The sequence below is a fragment of the Hylobates moloch genome, unplaced genomic scaffold, assembly GCF_009828535.3.
Source record: "Hylobates moloch isolate HMO894 unplaced genomic scaffold, HMol_V3 SCAFFOLD_14, whole genome shotgun sequence".
NCBI classification, from domain to species: Eukaryota; Metazoa; Chordata; class Mammalia; order Primates; family Hylobatidae; genus Hylobates; species Hylobates moloch.
In genome coordinates this window covers 2,320,908-2,343,464 of record NW_026652289.1, presented here as the reverse complement: position 1 = coordinate 2,343,464, position 22,557 = coordinate 2,320,908, and the positions used below count along the sequence as shown (strand labels likewise).

Below are 22,557 nucleotides of genomic sequence, written 5' to 3'. Positions count from 1 at the left end.
TGGTCGTCCTCACTGCTCTTTTTGTTTTTTTCGTTGAGACGGAGCCTCGCTCTGTCGCCCAGGCTGGAGTGCAGTGGTGTGATCTCGGCTCACTGTGAGCTCCGCCTCCCGGGTTCACGCCATTCTCCTGCCTCAGCCTCCCGAGTAGCTGGGACTACAGTCTCCCGCGACCATGCCCAGGTAATTTTTTGTATTTTTAGTAGAGATGGGGTTTCACCGTGTTAGCCAGGATGGTCTTGATCTCCTGACCTCGTGATCCGCCCGCCTCGGCCTCCCAAAGTGCTGGGATTCCAGGCATGAATCACCACGCCCGGCCTTTTTTTTTTTTTTTTTGAGACCTAGTCTCGCTCTGTCACCCAGGTTGGAGTGCAGTGGCGTGACATCAGCTCTCTGCAACCTCCGCCTCCTAGGTTCTAGCAATTCTCCTGCCTCAGCCTCCCGAGCAGCTGGGATTACAGGCACATGCCTCCATGCCTGGCTAATTTTTTGTATTTTAGTAGAGACAGGGTTTCACCATGTGGCTGCTCTTTATACGCTGATTATAATGTATTAGCATGCTAGGAGACACTCTTACCAGCGCCACGACAGTTTACAAATGCCACGGCAACATCAGGAAGTCACCCTAGATTGTCTAAAAAGAGGAGGATGGATTCAACGTGGATTCCAAGTTTTGCCTTAGGCCACACGGGATGGAGTTGCTCCCGGCTGGAAGACAGGACCTTTACCCCCAGTGCCACAAGAGGATTCCCCTCTGTGGCCCCCCCACCGGCTGTGCCCTGAGATCGGTGCTGTGTGCACAGCCCAGCAGAGGAGTCCAGGAGAGACTCCAGCAGACAGGGAGCTGTTGCCCCAGGAGCACATTCCAGCATCTGGAAACACCTCCCACTGCAGCTGCAGGGGAAGTGCTTGGAAGAGAAGGAAAAGAAAGAGGAGGAGGAGGAAGAGGAGGAGGAAGAGGAGGAGGAAGAAGAGGAGGAGGAGGGTCGTGCTCACGCTCATGGCAAGCGCCGTCCTGGAACTTTCTGTCTCAGTCCAAGCACGTCCACCCGCCCTTCCTCACTGCATTGTCCCAGGGGCCCCTGGCCACACACAGGCACGGCCTGCATCTGCATAGAGGGACTGGGCCCTTGGTGGAGGGCCTGGCCTGCCCCATCTTGGGTCCTGGCCCAGTGCTGTGGCTGCCAACCTGCCCTCAGAGCTTCACGGGAACCGAGGGCTCAGGCTCTGAGTGGAGTCCAGGTGGGCCTGGGCAGCCTTTGCCGGAGAGGCTGTTTCCTGATGTGGCTCTGCGGGAGGAGAAAGTGTCAGTTCCTCTCTCAGGCCCTGCAGACAGATGTCCAGGCAGACAGGAAGCTCCGGAGGTGATTTTAGCTTGGTCTGTTACTTTTCTCCCGGCAGGCTACCGTGGTTGTCCCTGTGGCCGTTGGCTGACGTTGCTGAAATTCCAGGGCTCTGGAGTGTCCACACGTTCACAGGGTGCGAAGCCTGTTGCAGACCAGCCATCATGCCCCTGCGGCTCAGGACCACGCTCCTGAAGCCCAGAGTCCTGCCCTGGGAGCAGGTCTCAGCCAGGACTTACTCCTGAGAAGAATGAGAGGGGAAGTGCCTCCAGGCCGGGATGCCAGCTATAGCAGCGCCCTCCAGCAACGTCCCGGAGGAAGCACCTCATTCGTGCCAAACTCACTAATTCTAATTCATCATCATGATTCTTCACAATGAAGAAAAATTCCAAGCCAGTGCCTTCCTGGAGCATGGCAGGCCTCCCTCTGGCCTGAGCGGGCAGCTGTGCCCAGACCTGGGCTCTTCCGAAGGCGTGTGACTGCCCTGCACACAGCCGGGTTCTGCTTGATGCTTCTTTACGGTGGAGGCAGAGAGGTTCCTGGGGTTACCCCATCATCGATAATTTCATCATTGATACTTTTTTTTTTTTTTTAGATGGAGTCTTGCTCTGTCGCCCAGGCTAGTGGCGCGATCTCGGCCACTGCACTGCACTGCAATCTCCGCCTCCTGGGTTTAAGTGATTCTCCTGCCTCAGCCTCCCAAGTAGCTGGGGTGACAGGCACCCACCATCATGCCCGGCTAACTTTTTTGTAGTTTTGTAGAGATGGGGTTTTGCCACATTGGCCAGGCTGGTCTTGAACGCCTGACCTCAGGTGATCCACCCGCCTCAGCCTCCCAAAGTGCTGGAATTACAGGCGTGAGCCACTGTTTGCAGCCTTTGTTGATACTTTCTAAACCATCCCTCCCAAGCCCGGGTGGCTTGCTGCCTGCAGGGCTCCTGACCTCAGTGGTTGACCCCGCACACCTGACCCCAGCCAGCCTCCCTGCCTGCTTACCTGGCCAGGTTTTTCCCATTTCCTGTCAGTCCCTGCAGAGGACAAATTAAAGTGAAGATTGTCACCTGTGGGTGGCTTGAGAGAATGAGAGGCAGAGAGGGTCAAAGTGATTGAATTCTGGGTTCAGGAAAAAGGGATATGGGTAATGTGTAAAAGAAGAAAAAAATATAGATGATTTGGTTAAAAGCAATTTGATCAAACACAAATTACTCAAAAGGATTTCTTGGCAGAAATGAAAGATTATTTGAACAATAATGTTTGACAATATCCAATCTCTATCTAGTAATTATCTGGATTTATCCGTCCATAGGGTATTATTTTTAAATACCTAAATTAGTGGAATACCTAAGAAAAATGTTATCTTGACTTTTTTGTTGTTGAGACAGAGTCTCCCTCTGTCGCCCAGGCTGGAGTGCAAGTGGCGTGATCTCAGCTCATTGCAACCTTTGTCTCCCGGTTTTAAGCAATTCTCCTGCCTCAGCCTCCTGAGTAGCTTGGATTACAGGTGCCTGCCACCACACCTGGCTAACTTTTGTATTTTTAGTAGAGATAGGGTTTCACCATATTGCCCAGGCTAGTCTCAAACTCCTGACCTCAGGTGACCCGCCCACCTTGGCCTCCAAAGTGCTAGGATTACGGGACTGCACCCGGCCAATTGACAAATTATTTTTAATTTTTTTTTTTTTTTTAGACAGAGTCTCGCTCTGTCACCCAGGCTGGAGTGCAGTGGCGCCACCTCGGCTCACTGCAAGCTCCGCCTCCCAGGTTCACACCATTCTCCTGCCTCAGCCTCCTAAGTAGCTGGAACTACAGGCGCCCACCACCACGCCTGGCTAATTTTTTGTATTTTTAGTAGAGACAGGGTTTCACCATGTTAGCCAGGATGGTCTTGATCTCCTGATCTCATGATCTGCCCACCTCAGCCTCCCAAAGCACTGGGATTACAGGCGTAAGCCACCGCACCGGCCTATTTTTAATTTTAATTTATTTATTTTGTTTTTTTGAGATAGGGCCTCACTCTGTCACCCAGGCTAGAGTGCAGTGGCACGACCATGGCTCACTGCAGCCTCGACCTCCCTGGGCTCAGCTAATCCTCCCACCTTAGCTTCCTGAGTAGCTGGGATTACAGGCACACGCCGCCACAACCAGCTAATTTTTGTATTTTTTGTAGAGAGAGGGTTTCACAATGTTGCCCAAGCTGGTCTCAAACTCCTAGGCTCAAGCGATCCTCCCGTCTTGGCTTCCCAAAGTGCTGGGATTGTAGGCGTGAGCCACCATGCCCGGCTGACAAATTAGTATATAAATATGACTTAATTGTGGATTTTTATAGTTATGGGCCCTAATGGACATAATGAAAGTTATGTATGGAAGCACACCTTAGATCAAAAATACTTAGAGTGAACCATGGTAAAAAGGCCTTCAGAGTCCTTGATTTATTTATTTATTGAGATGGCATCTCACTCTGTTGTCCAGGCTGAAGGACAGTGGCACAGTCATAGCTCACCGCACCTTTGACTTCTCAGGTTCAATTGATCCTCCCCCTTCAGCCTCCTGAGTAGCTGGGACTACAAGTGTGCACCAACATACCCGGCTAATTTTTTTAAATGTTTTAGAGATGGGGTCTCACCATGTTGCCCAGGCTGAGATTATTTTTATTTAAAAAAAAAAAAAAGATTGCAACATGAAGTCTCTTCCTTCCTAAACAGATGATGCAGACTTTTTTTCCTTTCAAATGAAGAGATTTTATTGGAAGGTGCATAGAGAACACGGTCAGTCACGAGAGCAAAAGGAGCAGGTTCCAGGATTCTGGGGAGATATGGGTACAAGCTGAGAACTCCCCTGAGAAGCCTGTGTGCAGACAGCCCCGGGTGATCCTGGCTGTCCAAGGGCTGAGGGCGGGTTGGGAAAGGCCCTCATCACCCCAGAGGCCAGCTCCCCACACAGCAGCTGAGTAGCACCCAGAGAACCCGGATCTTCACTCAGGGTGGCTGGCAGCAGAGCCACAGCCCAGGCCACCAAAGCCACCAGAGCCCCTGTGTGGCAAGGCTCATGATGCCAGGGTGGCGAGTTGGTTGCTGTTCTCAGCAGGATCCTGAGTGCAAACGGCCATGCCTGTCCAGCACGGCTTATGGGGCTGAGCATGTGATAACTTGTGTGGCCTGTGCCTGTGCAAACACGTGTGCCCTGGGTATCACACCCAGAGCCCTGCTGTGTGAAGAAGCCTCAGTCATCACGTGTGAGCTCGCAGTATGGCCTGGTTATGGTGCCCCTTCCACAAGGCGCACTGCTGCTGCAGGAAGGAATTGCTGTGTCTGCAAATTCTGGACATACCAGACCCTAAATAGAATGCTGGGAGCAGGCAGGTTACAGAAGCCTCTGAGTGTGGCAGCTGTATGGGAACGGGGGTGCTTCACTTACAAGTATTTGAGGTATTACAATGTATCAAATCTTTTTTTTTTTGAGAGGGAGTCTCGCTCTGTCGCCCAGGCTGGAGTGCAGTGGTGCAATCTCGGCTAACTGCGACCTCTGCCTCCTGGGTTCAAGCGATTCTCCTGTCTCAGCCTCCTGAGTAGCTGGGATTACAGGCATGAGCCACCACGCCCGGCTAATTTTGTATTGTTAATAGAGATCGGGTTTCTCCATGTTGGTCAGGCTGGTCTTGAACTCCTGACCTCAGGTGATCTGCCCACCTCAGCCTCCCAAAGTGCGAGATTACAGGTGTGAGCCACCGTGCCCAGCCAACTTTTGTATTTTTAGTAGAGACGGGGTTTTACCATCTTGGCCAGGCTGGTCTTGAACTCCTGATCTCGTGATCCACCCACCTAGGCCTCCTAAAGTGCTGGGATTACAGGCATGAGCCACCGCACCCGGCCTGTTTATTTTGTTTTTTAAACTCCCCCCACACTTCCACCAAAAAAAAAAAAAAAAGAAGAAAGAAAAAACTAACCTGTGACTCTAAAGTGTTTGGTAGCCAGGTGCGGTGGCTCACGCCTGTAATCCCAGCACTTTGGGAGGTTGAGGTGGGCAGATCATTTGAGGTCAGGAGTTTGAAACCAGCCTAACCAACATGGTGAAACCCGGTCTCTACTAAAAATACAAAAATTAGCTGGGCGTGGTGTCGCACACCTGTAATCCCAGCTACTCGGGAGGCTGAGGCAGGAGAATTGCTTGAGCCCAGATGTTGCAGTGAGCAGAGATTGCACTCCAGCCTGGGTGACAGAGCGATACTCTGGCTCAGAAAAAATTAAATAATAAAGTCTCTTGCCTTTGGAGTCGGGCATGAAATCTTAATCCGTGAGTTTTCTACCTGGGCCAAGGTGGGCCACTGACCACCTTCAGCCTGCATGGAGGCTGGCCCCCCGAGGGTCGCCAAGCTTTGCCAGTGCTCCCTGGCCTGTGTGGGGCCTGGCTGAGGGCGAGGGCAACAGGAATGCATTGTGTCTGGGGCTGAGCAGGACTTGCGGTGCCTGGGCCCTCTGACCCTGGTGACTCCTGAGTCTGACCCCATCACCCGTGTGGGCCGACATGAGCACCTTCCACGTTGTGCTCCTGTGTTTGCCGCTGGTCTCCAGGAGTGGCCGCTTCTCCATCAAAGAATACTCCAGTCTTCATGCCCATGGCTTCCCCCAGACCCCAGCCCAGCCAGAGAACAAAGACTCCATTTTCCCTCCCTTGCAGCTGCGGTGGTTGGAAGGCCCAGAGGATGGGGGGTCTGGAGTGGCCTGGAGCTGCGGCCTCCCCAGGCTATAGCCAGGCCCGCCAGGAGGAAGCCCCTCGCAGGCTCTAAGGTTAACGCTGCCAAACCAAGTCCTGATCCTGAGAGGCTGGCTGAGGATGAGAAGGAGCGGTGGTGTCATGCACGGGCACCTGAGGTCCCTGGCTGCTGCGGCACAGAGAGGCCCCCACAGAAGGACTCTGCAGGTGCTGGAGCTCGCTCCCTGCGTGGACAGCTGCAGCCTGGGCAGGGGTGGGGAGCAAAGCTGCAGGCCCGGCCCATCATGGAAACTCAGACCGGTGAGCCATGGAAGGACATTGCCAAGTCCATGTGGGGGGAGCCTGGGGACAGCATGGGGAGTGGGAGGGGGACAGTGGGAAGGGGGGAGAGCGGGGTGAGCCGGGGACAGCATGGGGAGGGGGACAGTGGGGAGGGGGGAGAGCGGAGGGAGCCTGGGGACAGCATGGGGAGTGGGAAGGGGACAGTGGGGAGGGGGGAGAGCGGGGGGAGCCTGGGGACAGCATAGGGAGTGGTGGGGGTGGGGGAAGGTGGAGGGAGGGCAGTGCATGGAGGACAGTGGAAGAGGGAGGCAGTGGTGACAGTGGAGAGGGAAGACAGTGGGGAGGCAGAAGGGAGGAGGGTAGGACAGTCCAGCCCCCATTGGCAGGGGCAGCTGGGGAGAGCAGGCCCCGCCTTTGTGTGCCCCAGGGCCTGGGCCTGTCTGGTTAAGAGTCTGCACAGTCCCCGAGCTGGAGCTTCTCGATGTCACTGTTGCAAGGTGAGCCCACACTCCACTGGGGACAATGCAGGGGCCCAGGGGTCCTCCCTGGGAAAAGTGTGCTGTGCCCCGCCATGGGGTTCGTGGCAGAAGCCCCTCCCCTGAGCTCAGGCCTCACCTCCGGCCACTGAAGACAAGGAGATGCAGAGAGGGGTGCCCCTCACCCCCGCACCCCCGCAGCACGGGCAGGGCTTGGCAGCCTTCTTGGAGGCACCCAGGCCTGGACAGCTATTCCAAAGCCACAGCCGCCCTCCCCAGGGTGGGTCCCTTGGTCTTAGGAGCGTCCAAGCTGCAGAGCCCAGTAGACAGAAACTGGATCCAGCGCCTCACTTTACAGGAGGGGAAACTGAGGCACAAACATGTGCTACCTGGCTCGGGGGCCAGCAGGCAGCCTTTTCCCTTCTGTCACCTGCCCTAGGGATGGACCACCCCATCTGCCAGGCTTGACTGGAGCCTCCCTGGTGGATGTTTACTGCACACCTACTATGTGCAGGGTGGTGCAGCTGGCGAGAGTCCCCTCTCCTGTTCCACAGGCCGGCAAGGTTCTCCTGAGCCCTGGGGCAGGCAGGACCTTTGGCTGGAGGTGGGTGTGCAGGGCAGGGTCTCTGAGGGGAGACCTCAGACTGTGGACTTGCGGGTGGACGCTTCTCTGTGTCGGGGCCTCCCGTGTCCAGAAGGATGTTGAACAGCATCTGGGGCTTCCACCCTCTGAAGCCAAGGAACAGCCCCCAGCTGTGACAACCCAAAATGCCTCCAGACCTGGCCCCATGTCCCCCAGGGGGACAGAACAGCCTGGTGTGGGGCAGGGTCCCCCGAGCAGGAGTGGCACCTGTTCCTGCTCAGACCACAGACAGCTGAGCTGGCTGTGCCCAAGATGCCCTGCACCCACCGAAGCCTCAGGATACAGGCACGATTTGCATCTTACTGTCTTAAGTCAGGTTTCTGGAGATGACTGTCACAACACTGGAATCCAGCCTGTCTACAGCAAGAGAGAAAGAGGAAGCTGATGTCGGGCTGAGAGGGGCAGGCGTTACAGGGCGGGTCACACAAATGCCGACATGACAGGCAGGGCTTCTGAGGGGGCTTCGGGGACCAGCAGGGAGGTGAGACTCAGGCACTGACCCGCAGACAGCATGGCCTTGGACGCACAGTGGTGACAGCAGCCTCCAAGTGTCCCCCGTGCCCCAGGCGTGAGGGGTAGAAGCTTTTGGGGCCCCTGCATCTTTCCTGCCCCCCCGCCTCCCCGGTGAAGGAAAATCGCCTCCGATGGGAAAAGCTGGAGCCAGACTCCCTCTCCTGCATTAGTGTCGCCGTCCTGCCTCTGAGGTCCCTGGGCCCAGGGCACCTCCCGGGACACCTGAGCGGTGATGCATGACCCTCAGTCCTGGGGCTTAGGACCTCTGGGTGCCCCCGTAGGTCCGTCCTGGAGTCACTTCACAGTCACTGCAGATGGGCACCACACCCCACTTTCCAACGCCCCAACTTTCCACACCCAAGCAGCTCCTTGTCCCTGCCAATCAATGCCTGGTGATGACAACTGTTCTTTTATAGACACCACACATCTTCTAATGCTTTCATGTTAAAAGTGGGAGTGGATCCCACATTCACTTAAAGGCCCAGGTAGGGACTGTTTTTGTAGAAAACCAATTTCTTGTAACAAGTACTGGAACCTCATTGTAACCGTGAGTCCTCACTCCTCCTTTTGTTCTAAGTCTGGGTCTGAGAAGTGCAGGCCTCTCACAGCTGTCAGTTCCAAGTGACCGGGCTATAACAGGTCCTGGCTGACCCTGGGAATGTCAGGGGACTCTGGGAAGTAACAAGGAGGGACGTTTGCCCATAGCCCTGGGGCAGACAGTGTGTCCCGAGGGCCAGGCCAGGCCGTCTACTCCATCTCCCTGGGGCGAGTGCACCCCAGGTCACCTGGCAGCATCCTTTCCAGCCCTTCTGGAGACAGTCAGCAGCTGATTCATTCTGGGCACCAGCATGGCAGGTGCCAGGGCTGGTCAGGGCCCAGGGCTGTACCCCTCAGCACTGGGCCACCCCGTCTCCTGCCCCCTTGGGACTGTTGGGCTCTGAGGAGCCTGGCGCTGGGGTCGGAGGTCTTCATCTGGACCCTGGGGACCCTCAGGGTTGAGTGGGGTGGGGCTGCTGAGGGTGGTGGGGGCCGGGGGAGCCACCTCTCACTTTGGGGATCATTGCTGAGGTGAGAAGGGGGACCGTGGCTACCAGGTGATACCCTCTCCATGCACCTGACTGCTGCTCAGGACTCTGGGGACCGTGTTGCCAGGCCTGCGCCTGCTGGACATGGGCGTCTCCAGCCCTCTTGGGCTGTGTCTTTCTCGCTGCAGAGCCAAGAGCCCTGGCAGCCTCTGCAGCTGGCCAAACACGGCCCTGGCACCGCCTTTCTTCTGGCAAACTCCACCCATGCCTCTTCCAACGGCGGCTCGACTTTTCACCAGAACAGCCGAGGGACATTGTTCCTCCCAGGGAATGTGGCAGAGGACATTGAAGCCCCGTGGGGACTTTGGGGGCTGCTCGGTGTGGACGGCTGTCTACACTTGTGGGCACACACATGCGTGGGTCCTGTGGCCTCCGGGCGGGAGGCAGGTTGGGAGCGTCCAGGGCAGAAGAGCTCCTGTGACCGTGCCACTGCAAACAGCCTTGCATGACCCCAGCAGCACGGAGGCCGTCCTGGAAGAGCGGATGCCCAGTCTTCTTTTTAAACCAAACACCCTTCGGTCTCAGGATCCCGCATCCCACGGGAAGACCCACAGTGGGTCTGGGGTACTGGGAAGAGCCTGGTGCTGAATCCCGCACGCTCCGGGTGGAGACAGCCCATCACCAGTCCCTTCCTGTGGGTGACTGGCAGTGACGGCGGGGAGCCCACTCACTTGGGGACATTCGCCTTTGGTGCGGATGACACTTTTGAAAGGGCTTCATTCCAGGATCACAGCCAATGCCAGCAGGTTCTCCCTGGGATCCAGCCGTGGTCCTTCTGGGGGCTGCCCCAAGTGCTCCCCTGCAGTCTGGGAGTCCATTCTCAAGCTGCCACCTGGCTTCTCATGGTGGCGTCTCACAGAAGCCCTGTCCACGCTCCGGGCAGTGAGCTCCGGTCAAACATGGCCTTGGAAGGGAAGTGAAGGAGAGAGAGGAACATGAAGGACACCTTTCCATTCTGCAGGCAGACGTCGGTTTTCTTAGGACTCAGCTTGGTGGAAACAAAGGGTTTAAAGCTTCGGAAACAGCGGCCCATACAGGGCGCTTCGACTGGCTCTGATAGGAGCAGGCCGGCCATGTTTTCAGCAAGCCGTGTTCCTGCATCATCTGCATGGGCTGACCTGGCCTTGGAAGTGCGTTTCTGCGGTCGGCCATCAGCTCGCCTGGGTCCACAGGTGACACCACAGCGTGGTGGCTGCGCACACCCTGAGCCCACTGTCCCCGGGGAACCCCTTCTCATGGGTGGCAAAGGGGGCTCAGAGGGGATCCTGGCCCATGGCGGGGAGCCCGGCTGGCCTGCCTGCGAAGCTCAGCGCCCCTTGCAGCCAGAGGCACCTGCCAGGTGGGTGACCGTGTGTGGACATTTTTCCCAAATTGGACAGGAATCCACATCTATGTTGCTCCTGGAACTGAGGGGCAAAAACCTCCACCAGGAGACAGGGAGCCGCCCGAGAGCTGCAGGAGTGGCTGCCGCAGAGAGAAGCTGGCGGTGCCTGGACCCGCTCTGGACACCCTGGTGGGGGCTGGGCGCTGGGGAGCACAGGGGTCCAGCACTCGTCTCTCTGCTTCTGTGAATGTTGGGAAAATCCCATTGCAGTGTGAGAAAGTGCACACCAGGATGCCATCCCATGCCAAGGGGAGGCTGCAGGAAATGCCGTGTGCACCATCCAGGGCTTCACTGCATCTCCGGGAGCAACAGTTGTTTAGGGCAAAGGACTTTTGCCTTTTGAAAGTTTTTTGAAAATCTGAAAGACAGCTGGCAGCCAAGCCTCGCCTGGGCCCCCCAGAACCTGCTGCTTCCCATGGCAAACTCACCAGTGAGCTCTGGCTCCGGCCTCACGGCCCAGACACCTGGGGGACAAACCAAAATGGTCAGGGCAGCAGCAATGGGGGGTGTCCCTAAAGCCCCTGGTGTTCGTGAGCTCTCAGCAGCCCCCTAAACACCCCTATTGGAAGTCTCCCCAAGGCTCCGGCTCCAGGCAGGGAAAGCACTCACAGATGAGGGGCTCCCCAGGCCACATGGCTTTTGAGAAAGATCCTCTTAAAGGGGTAAGTGCCTGGGAAGCACTCAAAATGCTGTGACCTGGCTCTGGGGCCCTTCCGCGGCCCAGCCGGCCGGCAGTGGCATCATGGCTGTGGAAGATGTTTCTGGGATGACTGAGATTGGCCACAAATGGGAAAGCCAGGGGCAGCTCACAGGAGCCGTCCCTACTCCGTGGCCACTGTGCCTGCACTCCATTGACTGCCACCCTTGGGGGGTTCTGGGACGAGCCCCCCCCACCCGTCATCAGGACCGTCACTGCAGCCAACGTTCAGGGCTTCCTGCGCCACTGAGTTCTGCTGCTTTGTCTTACGGCTGAAACACAGACCTCCGGGCTCTGTCGCAGAGCTGGCCAGAGTCACAGACCCACAGAACAGGGGTGCTCAAGGCAGCCTCAGCGGCTTCCCTGGAAATGAACGACCACCCTGGCCTCTATATGCAGAAGCCATCCTGGCCACCCGACCTGCAGGGCAGACCTCGCAGCGCCCTTCTGGCTTGGCAGTGTCAGGAATGTCACAGATGCTGGGTTTCAAAATCACTCTGTGGGAGAGTTCGGGTTGCTAAGGCTCATGAGTATTAGTGCTACCGCAACAAAGTTTCTTTTCTTTTTTTTTTTTTTGAGACGGACACTTGCTCTGTTGCCCAGGCTGGAGTGCAGTGGCGTGATCTCGGCTCTCTGCAGGCTCCGCCCCCTGGGGTTCACACCATTCTCCTGCCTCAGCCTCCCGAGTAGCTGGGACTGCAGGCGCCCTCCACCTCGCCTGGCTAATTTTTTGTATGTTTAGTAGAGACGGGGTTTCACTGTGTTAGCCAGGATGGTCTTGATCCCCTGACCTCGTGATCCGCCCGCCTCGGCCTCCCAAAGTGCTGGGATTAGAGGCGTGAACCACCGCGCCCGGCCTACCACACAAAGTTTCAAGCTAAATCAGTATCGGTGAGGGAAGTTAAAGCAGGCAAACGTTCACACCAACAGAACGAACATTAACATCCACAGTATGGGGCCGTCTCTACCTGCATAGCTGCCTTGGAGCCATCGGCCCCTGAGCACCAAGACTATGGCCACCGCCACGGCCACAAGCAGGCATGGGACAGCCAGGATGCTCCACGTGGCCACGTGCTTCTCGCCGGTACTGACTGGATTCTCTGTGATCTTGTCTCTCTCTCCGATGTCATTTCCTACAAGAAAGAAGAAAATAACCGGACTTAAAGGATCTTAGGGGAAAAGGGTCTTTTTCATCCTTGAATAGAAAGTGTTGCAGGGAAGTATTTAGTCCAGAGAACTTCCCTGACATGATTTTGAGGTTTTAAAAACACCAGGCTGATGAGAGGAGGGTTTTCTCTTGCAGAAGGGCTTCGTTTCCTGCAGAGATCTTGTTCCTCCCCGTCCTACCTGGGAGAGGCGATAACCCCACCCACAGCCAGGGGAGCACAGGGCTGGGTGTGGTGGGAAGCACAGGTTCTTACTAGATTTTTCTTTTTTTTGAGGCAGAGTCTCGCTCTGTCGCCCAGGATGAAGTACAGTGGCGTGATCTTGGCTCACTGCAAGCTCTGCCTCCCAGGTTCACACCATTCTCCTGCCTCAGCCTCCCGAGTAGTTGGGACAACAGGTGCCCACCACCTTGCCCAGCTAATTTTTTGTATTTTTAGTAGAGACGGGGTTTCACCGTGTTATCCAGGATGGTCTCGATCTCCTGACCTCATGATCCACCCGCCTCGGCCTCCCAAAGTGCTGGGATTACAGACGTGAGTCACCGCACCCGGCCCTTACTGGATTTTTAAAAATCAAAGTGAGGCCAGGCGCGGTGGCTCACACCTGTAATCCCAGCACTTTGAGAGGCCAAGGCGGGTGGATCACCTGGGGTTGGGAGTTTGAGACAAACCTGGCCAACATGGAGAATCCTCGTCTGTACTAAAAATACAAAATTAGCCAGGTGTGGTGGTGCATGCCTGTAATCCCAGCTACTCGGGAGGCTGAGGCAGGAGAATCGCTTGAACCCAGGAGGCGGAGGTTGCGGTGAGCTGAGATCGCGCCATTGTACTCCAGCCTGGGCAACAAGAGCAGAATTCCGTCTCAAAAAAAAAAAAAAAAAAAAAAAAATCAAGGTGAAAGCCACATAACATAAAATTAACCATTTCATTTTATTTATTTAGTTTTTGAGACAGGGTCTTGCTCTGTTGCCCGGGCTGAAGTGCAGTGGTGTGATCATAGGTCACTGCAGCCTCGACCTCCTGGGCTCAATCAGTCCTCCCACCTCGGCCTCCCAAGTAGCCAGGACTACAGGTGTGCCAGGCCTGGCTAATTTTTTTCTTTTTTTTTTTTTTCTTGTAGAGATGAGATCTCACTATATTGCTCTGGTTGGTCTCAGGGCTCAAGTGATCCTCTTGCCTCAGCCTCCTAAGTAACTGCAACTACAGGTGTGCACCACCTTGCCCAGCCAAAATGAGCCACTTTATGCTTTATTTATTTATTTATTTATTTATTTGAGACACAGTCTTCCTCTGTCGCCCACTCTGGAGTGTAGTGGTGTGGTCTTGGCTCACTGCAGCCTCTGCCTCCCAGGTTCCAGCGATTCTCCTGCCTCAGCCTCCCGGATAGCTGGGATTACAGGCACATGCCACTGCACCTGGCTCATTTTTGTATTTTTAGTAGAGACGGGGTTTCGTCATGTTGTCTAGACTGGTCTCAAGTTCCTGACCTCAGATGATCCACCCACCTCAGCCTCCCAAAGTGCTAGGACCAGGTGTGAGCCACCCCTCTCAGCCCAAAATGAACCATTTTAAAGTGAGCAATTCAGGGTGCCAGTGCCATCATAACCACCACCTAGTTCCAGGACCTGTAACCCCCAAAAGGGAACCTTGTGTCCATGAGCGGTCACTCCCCACTCTTCCCTGTCCTCTGCTGTCCTTCTGGGCAGTTCATCGGGGAGAATGGTCGTGTCCATTTCAGAGGGACTGTGAGCCCCTGTTAGCAGCAAGAAGGACCAGATCCAAATGAGGGGGTCTCAGAACAGCTGGGGCCTCTAATTTTTCTCTTAAATTTTGCTCTCATTTAGTGCTTTATAGCACTCCTTTCAAATTTCACTTTTAAAACTCTAGCTTGGGCGTGGTGGCTCACACCTGTAATCTCAGCACTTTGGGAGGCCTAGGCAGAAGCATCGCTTGTGTCCAGGAGTTTGAATCTAGCCTGGGCAACATAGTGAGGCCCCATCACTACAAATAATCAAAAATTAGCCAGGCGAGGTGCATGCACCTGTAGTCCCAGATACTCAGGAGGCCGAGGCAGGAGAATTGCTGTCCTCCTGCCCCAGAAGCCTCTAGTCTGCTTCGTGTCTCAGTGGCTCGCCCTATTCTGGACACTTTGCATAAACAGAGTCCCACAGGCTTGTCCTCAGGTGTCTGGCTCTGTCACTCGCATAATGGCCTTGAGGTTCTCTCCACGCCGCAGCGTGCATCAGGACAGCTGCCTCATTCCTTTTTCAGGCTAATTCTCCCCTGCACGCATGGATCACGTTTGGTGCATCCGTCCACCCACGAGAAACACTTGGGTGGTTCCCACCTTCCGGCTGCCATGAACATTCATGGACAGGCATTTGTTTGAGTCCCTGTTTCGAATCCTCTTGGCTATATCCCTAGGAGAGAACTGCTGGGTCCTGCAGTGCTTCCACGCTTAGCTTTTCGAGGAACTGCCACACTGTTCCCCATGGCAGCTGCACCCTTCTGCTTTTCCACCGCGATGCACAAAGTTGCCAATGCCTCTGGTCTCTGTGTGCAGTGCCTTTGCCCTTCAGAGAGCTGTCCTCACCGGCAAACAAGCAGCGGCATCCCCCTGGGAACTTGTTCTGAATGCCCGGCGCGTCTCCAAACACACCTGGAGAAACCACCTGGACGGTGCTCAACCTTGAAGCTCTGAAGCTTTTAGACACTATGCCGATGCCAGGTGCCAGCCCAGAGCTTCAGGTGCAATGGGTCTGGGCATGGCGGCTTTCATAGGCTGCCCAGATGACCCCACTGTGTAGCCGGGGTTGAGACGACAGCCCTGGGAGAAGCTTCTGCTGCCACCTGGGCTGCTCTGCGGGGAATATGCTGGCTGGAAGGCAGTTATCAGAGACTGCTTTGGGAGCAGCCCCTCATCCTGCTGCACGCAGCTCACAGACTCTGAATGTTGAGTCATAAGGGCTGAGCCCTGATTTCAAGAAGGAGAATGTCCGGCTGTGCCGGGGATCCTGGCGGCCAGGGCAGACTTCGAGGGTATGACCTGTGCAGGCTTCTGGGGTTGAGCTCAGAAAGGCCAGCAGGAGGTGCAATGCTTGTGGTCACTGTCTGGAATTCTTAATGCTTCCGAAACAATGAGCCCTGCATTCTTGCTTTGCACAGGGCCACGGTGAGTCCTGCTGGCAGCCCCTTTCCTGCAGCCGGCAGGGACCCAGGACCCCTCCTTGATCATCTCCTGCCTCCACCTTCTGCCTCTCATCCTGACACAGGAGTTGGGGACACAAATGGGGAGGGCCTGTGTCCTCTACAAAGGAGTCCCTGTAGAGGAACCCCTTCCACAGGGAGGAGCTGGGCACCCTTTCCACAGGGAGGGGCTGGGCCAGCAGCCGTGCCCAGTGGGCTTCCCGTGTCTAGGGGCTTCGGTCTTCTCAGGGGACACACGCCCAAGAGGCAGGGAGCTTGGGTGGGGGCTGCACAGCTGTGGGCTTCTGTCCTGGGCTGCTGCTGCCTAGTCCTGTGGCTTCTGAAGTGTTACCCAGCCTCAGAGTTCAGCCCTCATCTGTAAAGTAAGTTTAAGAAAGCTGACTCCAGGTGAAGAAAATGGAGCAATATGCACTGGGCACGGCGCCCATTCCTGTTCCCGGAGACTGTGGTGGTTCTCACCGTGTGGCACGTGCCTCCCACCTCCTCTCCTTTCCAAGCACCTTTCAGGTGCTGAGCCGCGTCGAAGGGACTTTTTGTCTCCTGCCTCAGAGGCTCTCCCAAGCCAGCCTTGGCCCCGCTGTCGGGCTCAGCTCAGCACGCAGGCGCCGGGACCTTACCTGTCTGGCTGCCGACAGTCAGGTTCTGCCGCAGAAGCACGTTCTCTATGCAGCAGCCAATGTTCACGCTGGGGGTCCACGCGATCCTCAGCACGCTGACCACGTCGTACAGGCCCCGCGTGTTCAAGAAGACGGTGTCGTTCTGCAGAGCCTGGTCCAGCAGGCTGTTGTCCGTCTTATTGATCCAGTACACGTTGGGCCTGGGGTAGCCGTTTATGGATGTACATGTGAAGGTGAGCTCATCCTGGGAGGGGCTGTTGGGGGCGCTGACGACGGGCACGCTGAAGTTTGCTGCAGGGGAGGGAAACAGGTCGTGAGAGATGCCAGGCCCTGCTGGTCAAGAAACAGAGAGTACACGGTACCAAGGCTGGGTCAGACGGGAGGCGGCCCATTGTGCCCCGACATGGGTGACAGGCCAGGACCAGGGCTGTGGTCTGAGCAGCAGGCTCCGCCCTGTCCTGCCCAAGAGTCATCCCTCAAGCCAGTCCCAGTAGCCAGGGACCGCTGAGCCTGTCGGGCAGTGACTGGCACCCACAGACCCCTCACTCCATGGCCGTCGGCTGTGCTGGGACCCCGTCATTTGGATCTGGTCATTCTCACTGCTGACGCAGGGGCTCACAGTCCATCTGAAATGGACACAGCTGTTCTCCCCAATGAACTGCCCAGAGCTCCTTGGTTTCCTCTTATTTTTCTCTTAAATTTTGTTCTCATTTAGTGCTTTATGGCATTCCCTTCAAATTTCACTTTTAAAACTCTAGTTTGGGTGTGGTGGCTTATGCCTGTAATCCCAGCATTTTGGGAGGGTGAGGCAGGAGGATCGCTTGTGTCCAGGAGTTTGAGACCAGCCTGGGCAACATAGTGAGACCCCATTTCTACAAATAATCAAAATTAGCCAGGCGAGGTGGCATGTGCCTGTAGTCCCAGATACTCAGGAGGCTGAGGCAGGAGAATTGCTTGAGCTCAGGAGGCCAAGGCTGCAGCGTGATCACACTGCTGCACTCTAGCCTGGGCAACAGTGAGACCCTGTCTCAAAAAACAAACTGGCCGGGCGCGGTGGCTCATGCCTGTAATCCCAGCACTTTGGGAGGCCGAGGCGGGCGGATCACGAGGCCAGGAGTTTGAGACCAGCCTGGTCAACATGGTGAAACCCTGTCTTTACTAAAAATACAAAAATTAGCTGGGTGTGGTGGCGGGTGCCTGTAATCCCAGCTACTTGGGAGGCTGTGGAGAATTTCTTGAACCCAGGAGGCGGGGGTTGTGGTGAGCCAAGATCGTGCCACTGCACTGCAGCCTGGGTGACAGAGCAAGACTCCGTCTCAAAAAACAAAAACAAAAACAAAAACTAACTCAAGAGGCGAAGACAGCAAGGGTAGGAGCCCTTCCGGGAAACCAAGCAGCCGCAGGTCATGCACTAAGGATTTTTCAGCTGTTTAGTTTCCCTCGAAGTTAGACAGAAGCCTGATAACACAGATGAGAATTTTCTTCACTGGAAGAAACAGTGAATGAGCCAGGGAGGGGGTTTCATGAACACTTTTCCACGATGTGAGTCTGGGATGGACCCAGCTCTCTCCGCCTCGACGGTCCTACCTGCCACGTGCAGTGTGACCACAATGCTCAAAACCTCCTGGAATCCCAGGGATTGGCTCAACACCAAGCAGTGAAATTTCTGCTCGTCCTGGGGGGTGACGTTGAACAAGCGCAGGGAGAAGTCGCCCCGCCGCATGCCGGCTGGTGACATCAGGGCTCGGTTCCGGTAGCGGCTGTCCACGTTTTCCAAGGAGCTGTTCTGCGGGATGTGGTAGGTCACCACGGTTTTCGACTCACTGGTTTGCCAATATACGTAAACGTCATTTAAATCAAAACGGCTTCCTTCAGGGCAAGCGCAGCTGAGCTCCACGTCGCTGCCTACCATCGCTCTGACTTCCTTCTCCTGAGTATCTGCAATGGCCCAAAAGGTGTAAAATCTGTTTTCAGAGGCTGATGCCCAGGCCCTGAAGCTACTCTACGGGGCAGGCTTTGGGTTTCAAGCCTCAAACACCAACGGTGGCTCAGAATTTATTAACAGGGCACATGTAGGAATGCAGTCAAACTTGAAAAACGCAGACATTTCATGGTGAGGTCCATGTCAATCTTTGGCTTCGATGACACACTCCCGTTATGTAAGGGGCTGCCATGGGGAGGAGCGGCTGGATGGGGCCTGGCCGCTCAGTGTTATTTTTGTTACTCTGCACTATTTTTACTACTTCTCGGGAGTCTATAATTAATGCAAAATAAAAAGTTCTTTAAAAATCAGGCATTTAAGGGAGAACAATTTCTCAGCAATTACATTATATTGCTGCTCACTTGCATCAGGAAAGGTGTCATAAATGTAACATAAATGTACTGTTTGTGCAACTACGTAAATGCCTGTGGGAAAATCTTTTTTTTTGAGACGGAGTCTTGCTCTGTTACCCAGGCTGGGGTGCAATGGCGTGATCTCGGCTCACTGCAACCCCTGACTCTGGGGTTCACGCCATTCTCCTGCCTCAGCCTCCCAAGTAGCTGGGATTACAGGTGCCCGCCACCATGCCCAGCTAATTTTTTGTATTTTTAGTAGAGATGGGGCTTCACTATGTTGGCCAGGCTGGTCTCGAACTCCTGATCTCAGGCGATCCACCCGCCTTGGCCTCCCAAAGTGGTGGGATTACAGGAGTGAGCCACTGCACCTGGCACCTGCAGGAAAATCTGTGTGTGTCCCCTGCCCCCAAAGCCCTCTGGGCTAGAAGGCTCGGCAAGGTTTCGGGTTTGTGCTGTGGTGCCTCGTCCTTATTCCTGGCTCTTCCAGAGGCTGGTGGCTCTTAGGGCTCAGCAGGGCTGCTGCCTGGGACAGGGAGACCAGGGGACCCAGGAAGCCCTGGCTCAGAGGAACTGCATTCTGCCCGCAACAAACACGGGATCAAACAAGAACTCCGGAGTTTGCAGAAGTGTTTGCAGAGTTTCCTTTAAGGAAACGCTTCTATCCTGTGCAGCAACCTAGGTCTAGGGTCCAACTTTCTCCAAAGGGCCACTTGAGAAGCAAGAAGGAGCCTGGTGAGGCTGCTTCCAGCGCCCGGCGGCTGGCAGTCCACGCAGCCAGAGAGCCCATCTCTGAGCGGGGCGCCCCATGGCAAAGCACCCCCTGAACTTACCAGCTCGAAGGCTGCTGAAGAGCAGGAAGAGCAGTCCGGGACTGGAAAAAACAACCAGAAAGGTAGGTGAGGTGGGGCCGCCGGGGAGTTACCTGCATCTTCCAAACAGGAGCAGGCTGGTTCCCATGGACAGGAGGTAGTTAGGCCCATCACAGAAATGTGAAGGCAGAGCCAGGAGCCTGCCTGCCTCTGTTCTCCATGGGAATTCGGGGTCCGGGGCCAGGACCACCACCCCCCTGCCCAGCACAGCAAGTCTGAGGGGCTGGCAGCCTCTCGCCACTCTAGCTCTCGCAGTAACAAATCCCTAGAAACACAGTGATGCTGGCGTGAGGATGAAGGGGAGCGAGGGACGCCATCGAGGCTGGTCTAGCCTTCCTGGGGACAGATGCCAATAAATTGTAGAAAATCAGAGGAAAAAAAAAGCTTTCAGGGCACCTATAGTAGGAGCGTCACTTAAAATGCTGGGGAGACGGAGAACATCAGGCGTGCCCGTGACAGGGTAAGGTGAGTGACAGCACAGCCCTGTGGGGAACGCGGATCATTTTGAAACCAAACCTGAGCTCCTCCTGTTTCAGATCCTGCTGCAGCTGGTGCCCCTGCCCCGGGCAGCAAATTCCCCTCGTGACTCCAGTGCCCCTGCCAGCTTGGGTCCGGGAGCCTTTGCACCCTGCACGCCACAGGCTCAGCACCTCTTCCCGCCAGCCCCCAGGATGCCTTCCCCAGGTGGAGGCCCTTAGTGGCCGGGACAACTTTGGTAGCAGTGCTTACCCCAGCCCCCCAAACCATCAGTTTCTGGGGCCAGCTCCCCAGGAAGTGGGAGCCCCTGGAGCGCGGGCATCTCCTCTGATGTCCCTGTACCTCCACGATCTGGAAGACGCTCATCCCTTTTCTCTGTGGCCTCCGCCTGGGAAAGCTTGGGGGCTTTGTAAGTCAAAGGTTGGTCTTGTGGGAACCTCCCAGTGGGCTGTCCCTGAGCCCTGGAGCCACAGAAACCCCTGCCCCACCCACGACGGCCGTCATCTGAGTCTGCATGGAGGTGTGCCTGTGCCAAGGGAGCACACATGCACCAAGGCCGCCCCAGGCCACCAGGGGCTCTTGAAGCCTGCAGGTGGCCCTTCCTCTCTCTCCCACTCCCCCTGTTGGGGCCACCGTTCTGGCTGGCAAGATGGCTGTGATGGCCTCCAGCAGGCCCCCTGCCTCCACCCGGACCTCCCTGCCTCCAGCCTTAGCCCCTTCAAGCATCTCCCCAGAGCCACCATCTAATCGACAGCTGTGAGAACCCCTCTGTGCCCCCATTTGTCTCCCACAGTGCCCATATTCATCACCAGCCCACAAAGCCCGTCCTGTCGATGGAGGCCTCCTCAGGATATCTGGGGGCTTCCTGGGCCGGGGGTGGGGGGTGCCTGCTCCAGGCTGTTTCTGGCTTGTCCCCTCCCTGGGTGCTGCCTACCCAGCGGCCTCTGTGTCCTCTCCTTGGGCCCTCAGCACCCCTAGATCTAACCGACCCCCACCCGGAGTTTGCCTCAAGACCCAGCATAGACAGGGCCACCTACTTGAAGGTGTGGGTGGCGGAGGGCTAAGACATTTGGGAGGGCTATGACATTCCGGGACTTTTAAATTCTTTCTCTCTAGGGCGGGATCATAACTGCATGCACTTCTAATGGGGAGGGGTACTGGGGAGTGTGACACCGGTGTGGCCCAGCTCTGGGCTGTGCAGGAGGCATCCCTGGGGTCAGAGGCCTCACAGGTTCACCCAGGGGAGCACAGGCTGCGGACCCTACAACGTGGGTTACGAAGAGTATATTTTGGATATTTTCGCAAAAATCCAGGAGGAAGCTGTCACTCCTGGTTCAGGCAGCCACAGCCTTCCCCAGTGCGGATCGGCTGCCGGGCTGCGGGGAATCCCACGTGTGTGGGGGAGGGCGTGTCCGCAGACCGTGGGCACCAGCTGGCCTTGGAGAGCGCTCGGCCGGTCACCTCCCTCCTCCCTTCTTCTAGGAAATCAGCAGTGCCAGGGAGTGGAAGGGGCAGCACCCGTGCCCCGGCGTGCAGGGTGCGCCTGCCTTCCCTCCCTCCTTCCAGCGTTCGCGGTCCTCCTTCCCCGGCAGGGACCCCACCCCCGAGCCCGCCCCCGCACGGCTGCGCGTCCTGCCGTGGGTCCCGGTGCCAGGCCCCGCCGCCTGCTGCCGTCCACGCCCCGCCGGCCGCCCCGGCGCCTCCGCCGCCCGCTCCTCGGACCCGCACTGCCAGCCTGGCACCTCCAGGCGAGCTCCGCAGGCCCCGCGTCCGAGCCGAGCTGGGGACGCGCGGGCCGAACCACCCCGCCCCTGACCGCGGCGCCTCCGCTCCTTCCCCGGCTCACCTGCCCAGCCGCATGGTGCGGGCGGAGACCTCGGGCCGCGGAGACCTCGGGGCGCGGAGAACTTGGGCCGCGGGAGACTTCGGAGAGGAGCAACCTCGGGGCGCGGGAGATCGGCTCTAACTGCGCTCCCGCCGCGCCCGAGGCTCTGAGCGCCCAGCGCGCGGCGTGCTGGAGGCAGCCGTGTCCCCGCCCTGTCCCCGCCCCGACCCCGGCCTGGCTCCTCTGGCGACAGAGACCGCCCCGGGACGCAGGAGGCGGGGCGCTGCGCGGCGGCTCCGGAAAGTTCAGCTCTGCCCAGGCGTGTGCCCGTCGGCCGGAGGCGGGACAGAGGCAGGTCGGCCTGTCAGCCTGGACGCAGACCTGGGCGCCGTAGGTGCCCCGGGAAGCTCAGGGGTGGGGGGTACCCGGAGGAAGGTGGCCAGGGGTGCTGCGGGTGCCGGCGCAGCGGGGGAGGGGACCGTGGGAGGCAAGGGCCGTTCCCCGCGCCGCGCACAATGCGCCGGTCCTGCGGCCCTCCCCGAGGAGGAGTCCGGGGACCCAGGCCCCCAGGCTGGGAGAGCGCCAGGCCCCTGGTCGGCTGCGCTCCGATGATCTCCAGGACTTAGGCGAGTGAGCTCAGCGACTGCTGAGGAATGAATGATTGAATGAATGCGTGCATGAATGGACGGAGGGAGGGAAAGTGGGCGGGCTCTACCCTCTGGGCCAGCCCCAGCCCGCCCCCACCTGGCCTTGCTCCCCTAGCCTTCGAGGGGTCTGAAAGGCGCTGGCGCAGCCTCTTTGCATAACACTGGCTCTGAGGATCCCCCGCTGAGAAGCCGAGACAGCTTTGCGGCTCTGGGCTCCTCAGCCTTGGCAGTGGCGTCTGGCTTGGAGTCTGGGGCAGCTGGTTTGGGAAAGGCTGCTCCACG

General features: G+C 57.0%; 1 protein-coding gene across 6 annotated transcripts; it reads right to left on the bottom strand.

The window, feature by feature from the left end:
• Positions 1-6,604: 6,604 nt before the first annotated feature.
• Positions 6,605-21,796, bottom strand: ICOSLG (inducible T cell costimulator ligand). Of its 6 annotated transcripts, XM_032174993.2 has the most exons (7): positions 21,650-21,796; positions 19,288-19,328; positions 17,708-18,058; positions 16,121-16,411; positions 12,099-12,263; positions 10,862-10,897; positions 7,742-9,953 (listed from the first exon to the last, which is right to left on the bottom strand). In XM_032174993.2, the coding sequence occupies exons 1-7, from the start codon at positions 21,661-21,663 to the stop codon at positions 9,943-9,945; spliced, it is 909 nt and encodes a 302-aa protein (XP_032030884.1). In that variant the 5' UTR covers positions 21,664-21,796; the 3' UTR covers positions 7,742-9,942. The 6 variants fall into 6 exon arrangements, with proteins under 6 accessions (XP_058283649.1, XP_032030884.1, XP_032030882.1 ...); XM_058427666.1 differs by lacking the exon at positions 10,862-10,897 and having other exon boundaries at positions 6,605-7,808; positions 21,650-21,784; XM_032174991.2 differs by having other exon boundaries at positions 7,742-10,897; positions 21,650-21,784.
• Positions 21,797-22,557: the final 761 nt, after the last annotated feature.

Excerpts from the sequence above, each read along its gene's own strand:
- ICOSLG (XM_032174991.2), bottom strand. Across the intron at positions 16,412-17,707 it reads GGTCACACTGCACGTGGCAG|CAAACTTCAGCGTGCCCGTC; the intron begins GTAGGACCGTCG and ends CCTCCCCTGCAG. Across the intron at positions 12,264-16,120 it reads GACTGTCGGCAGCCAGACAG|GAAATGACATCGGAGAGAGA; the intron begins GTAAGGTCCCGG and ends TCTTTCTTGTAG.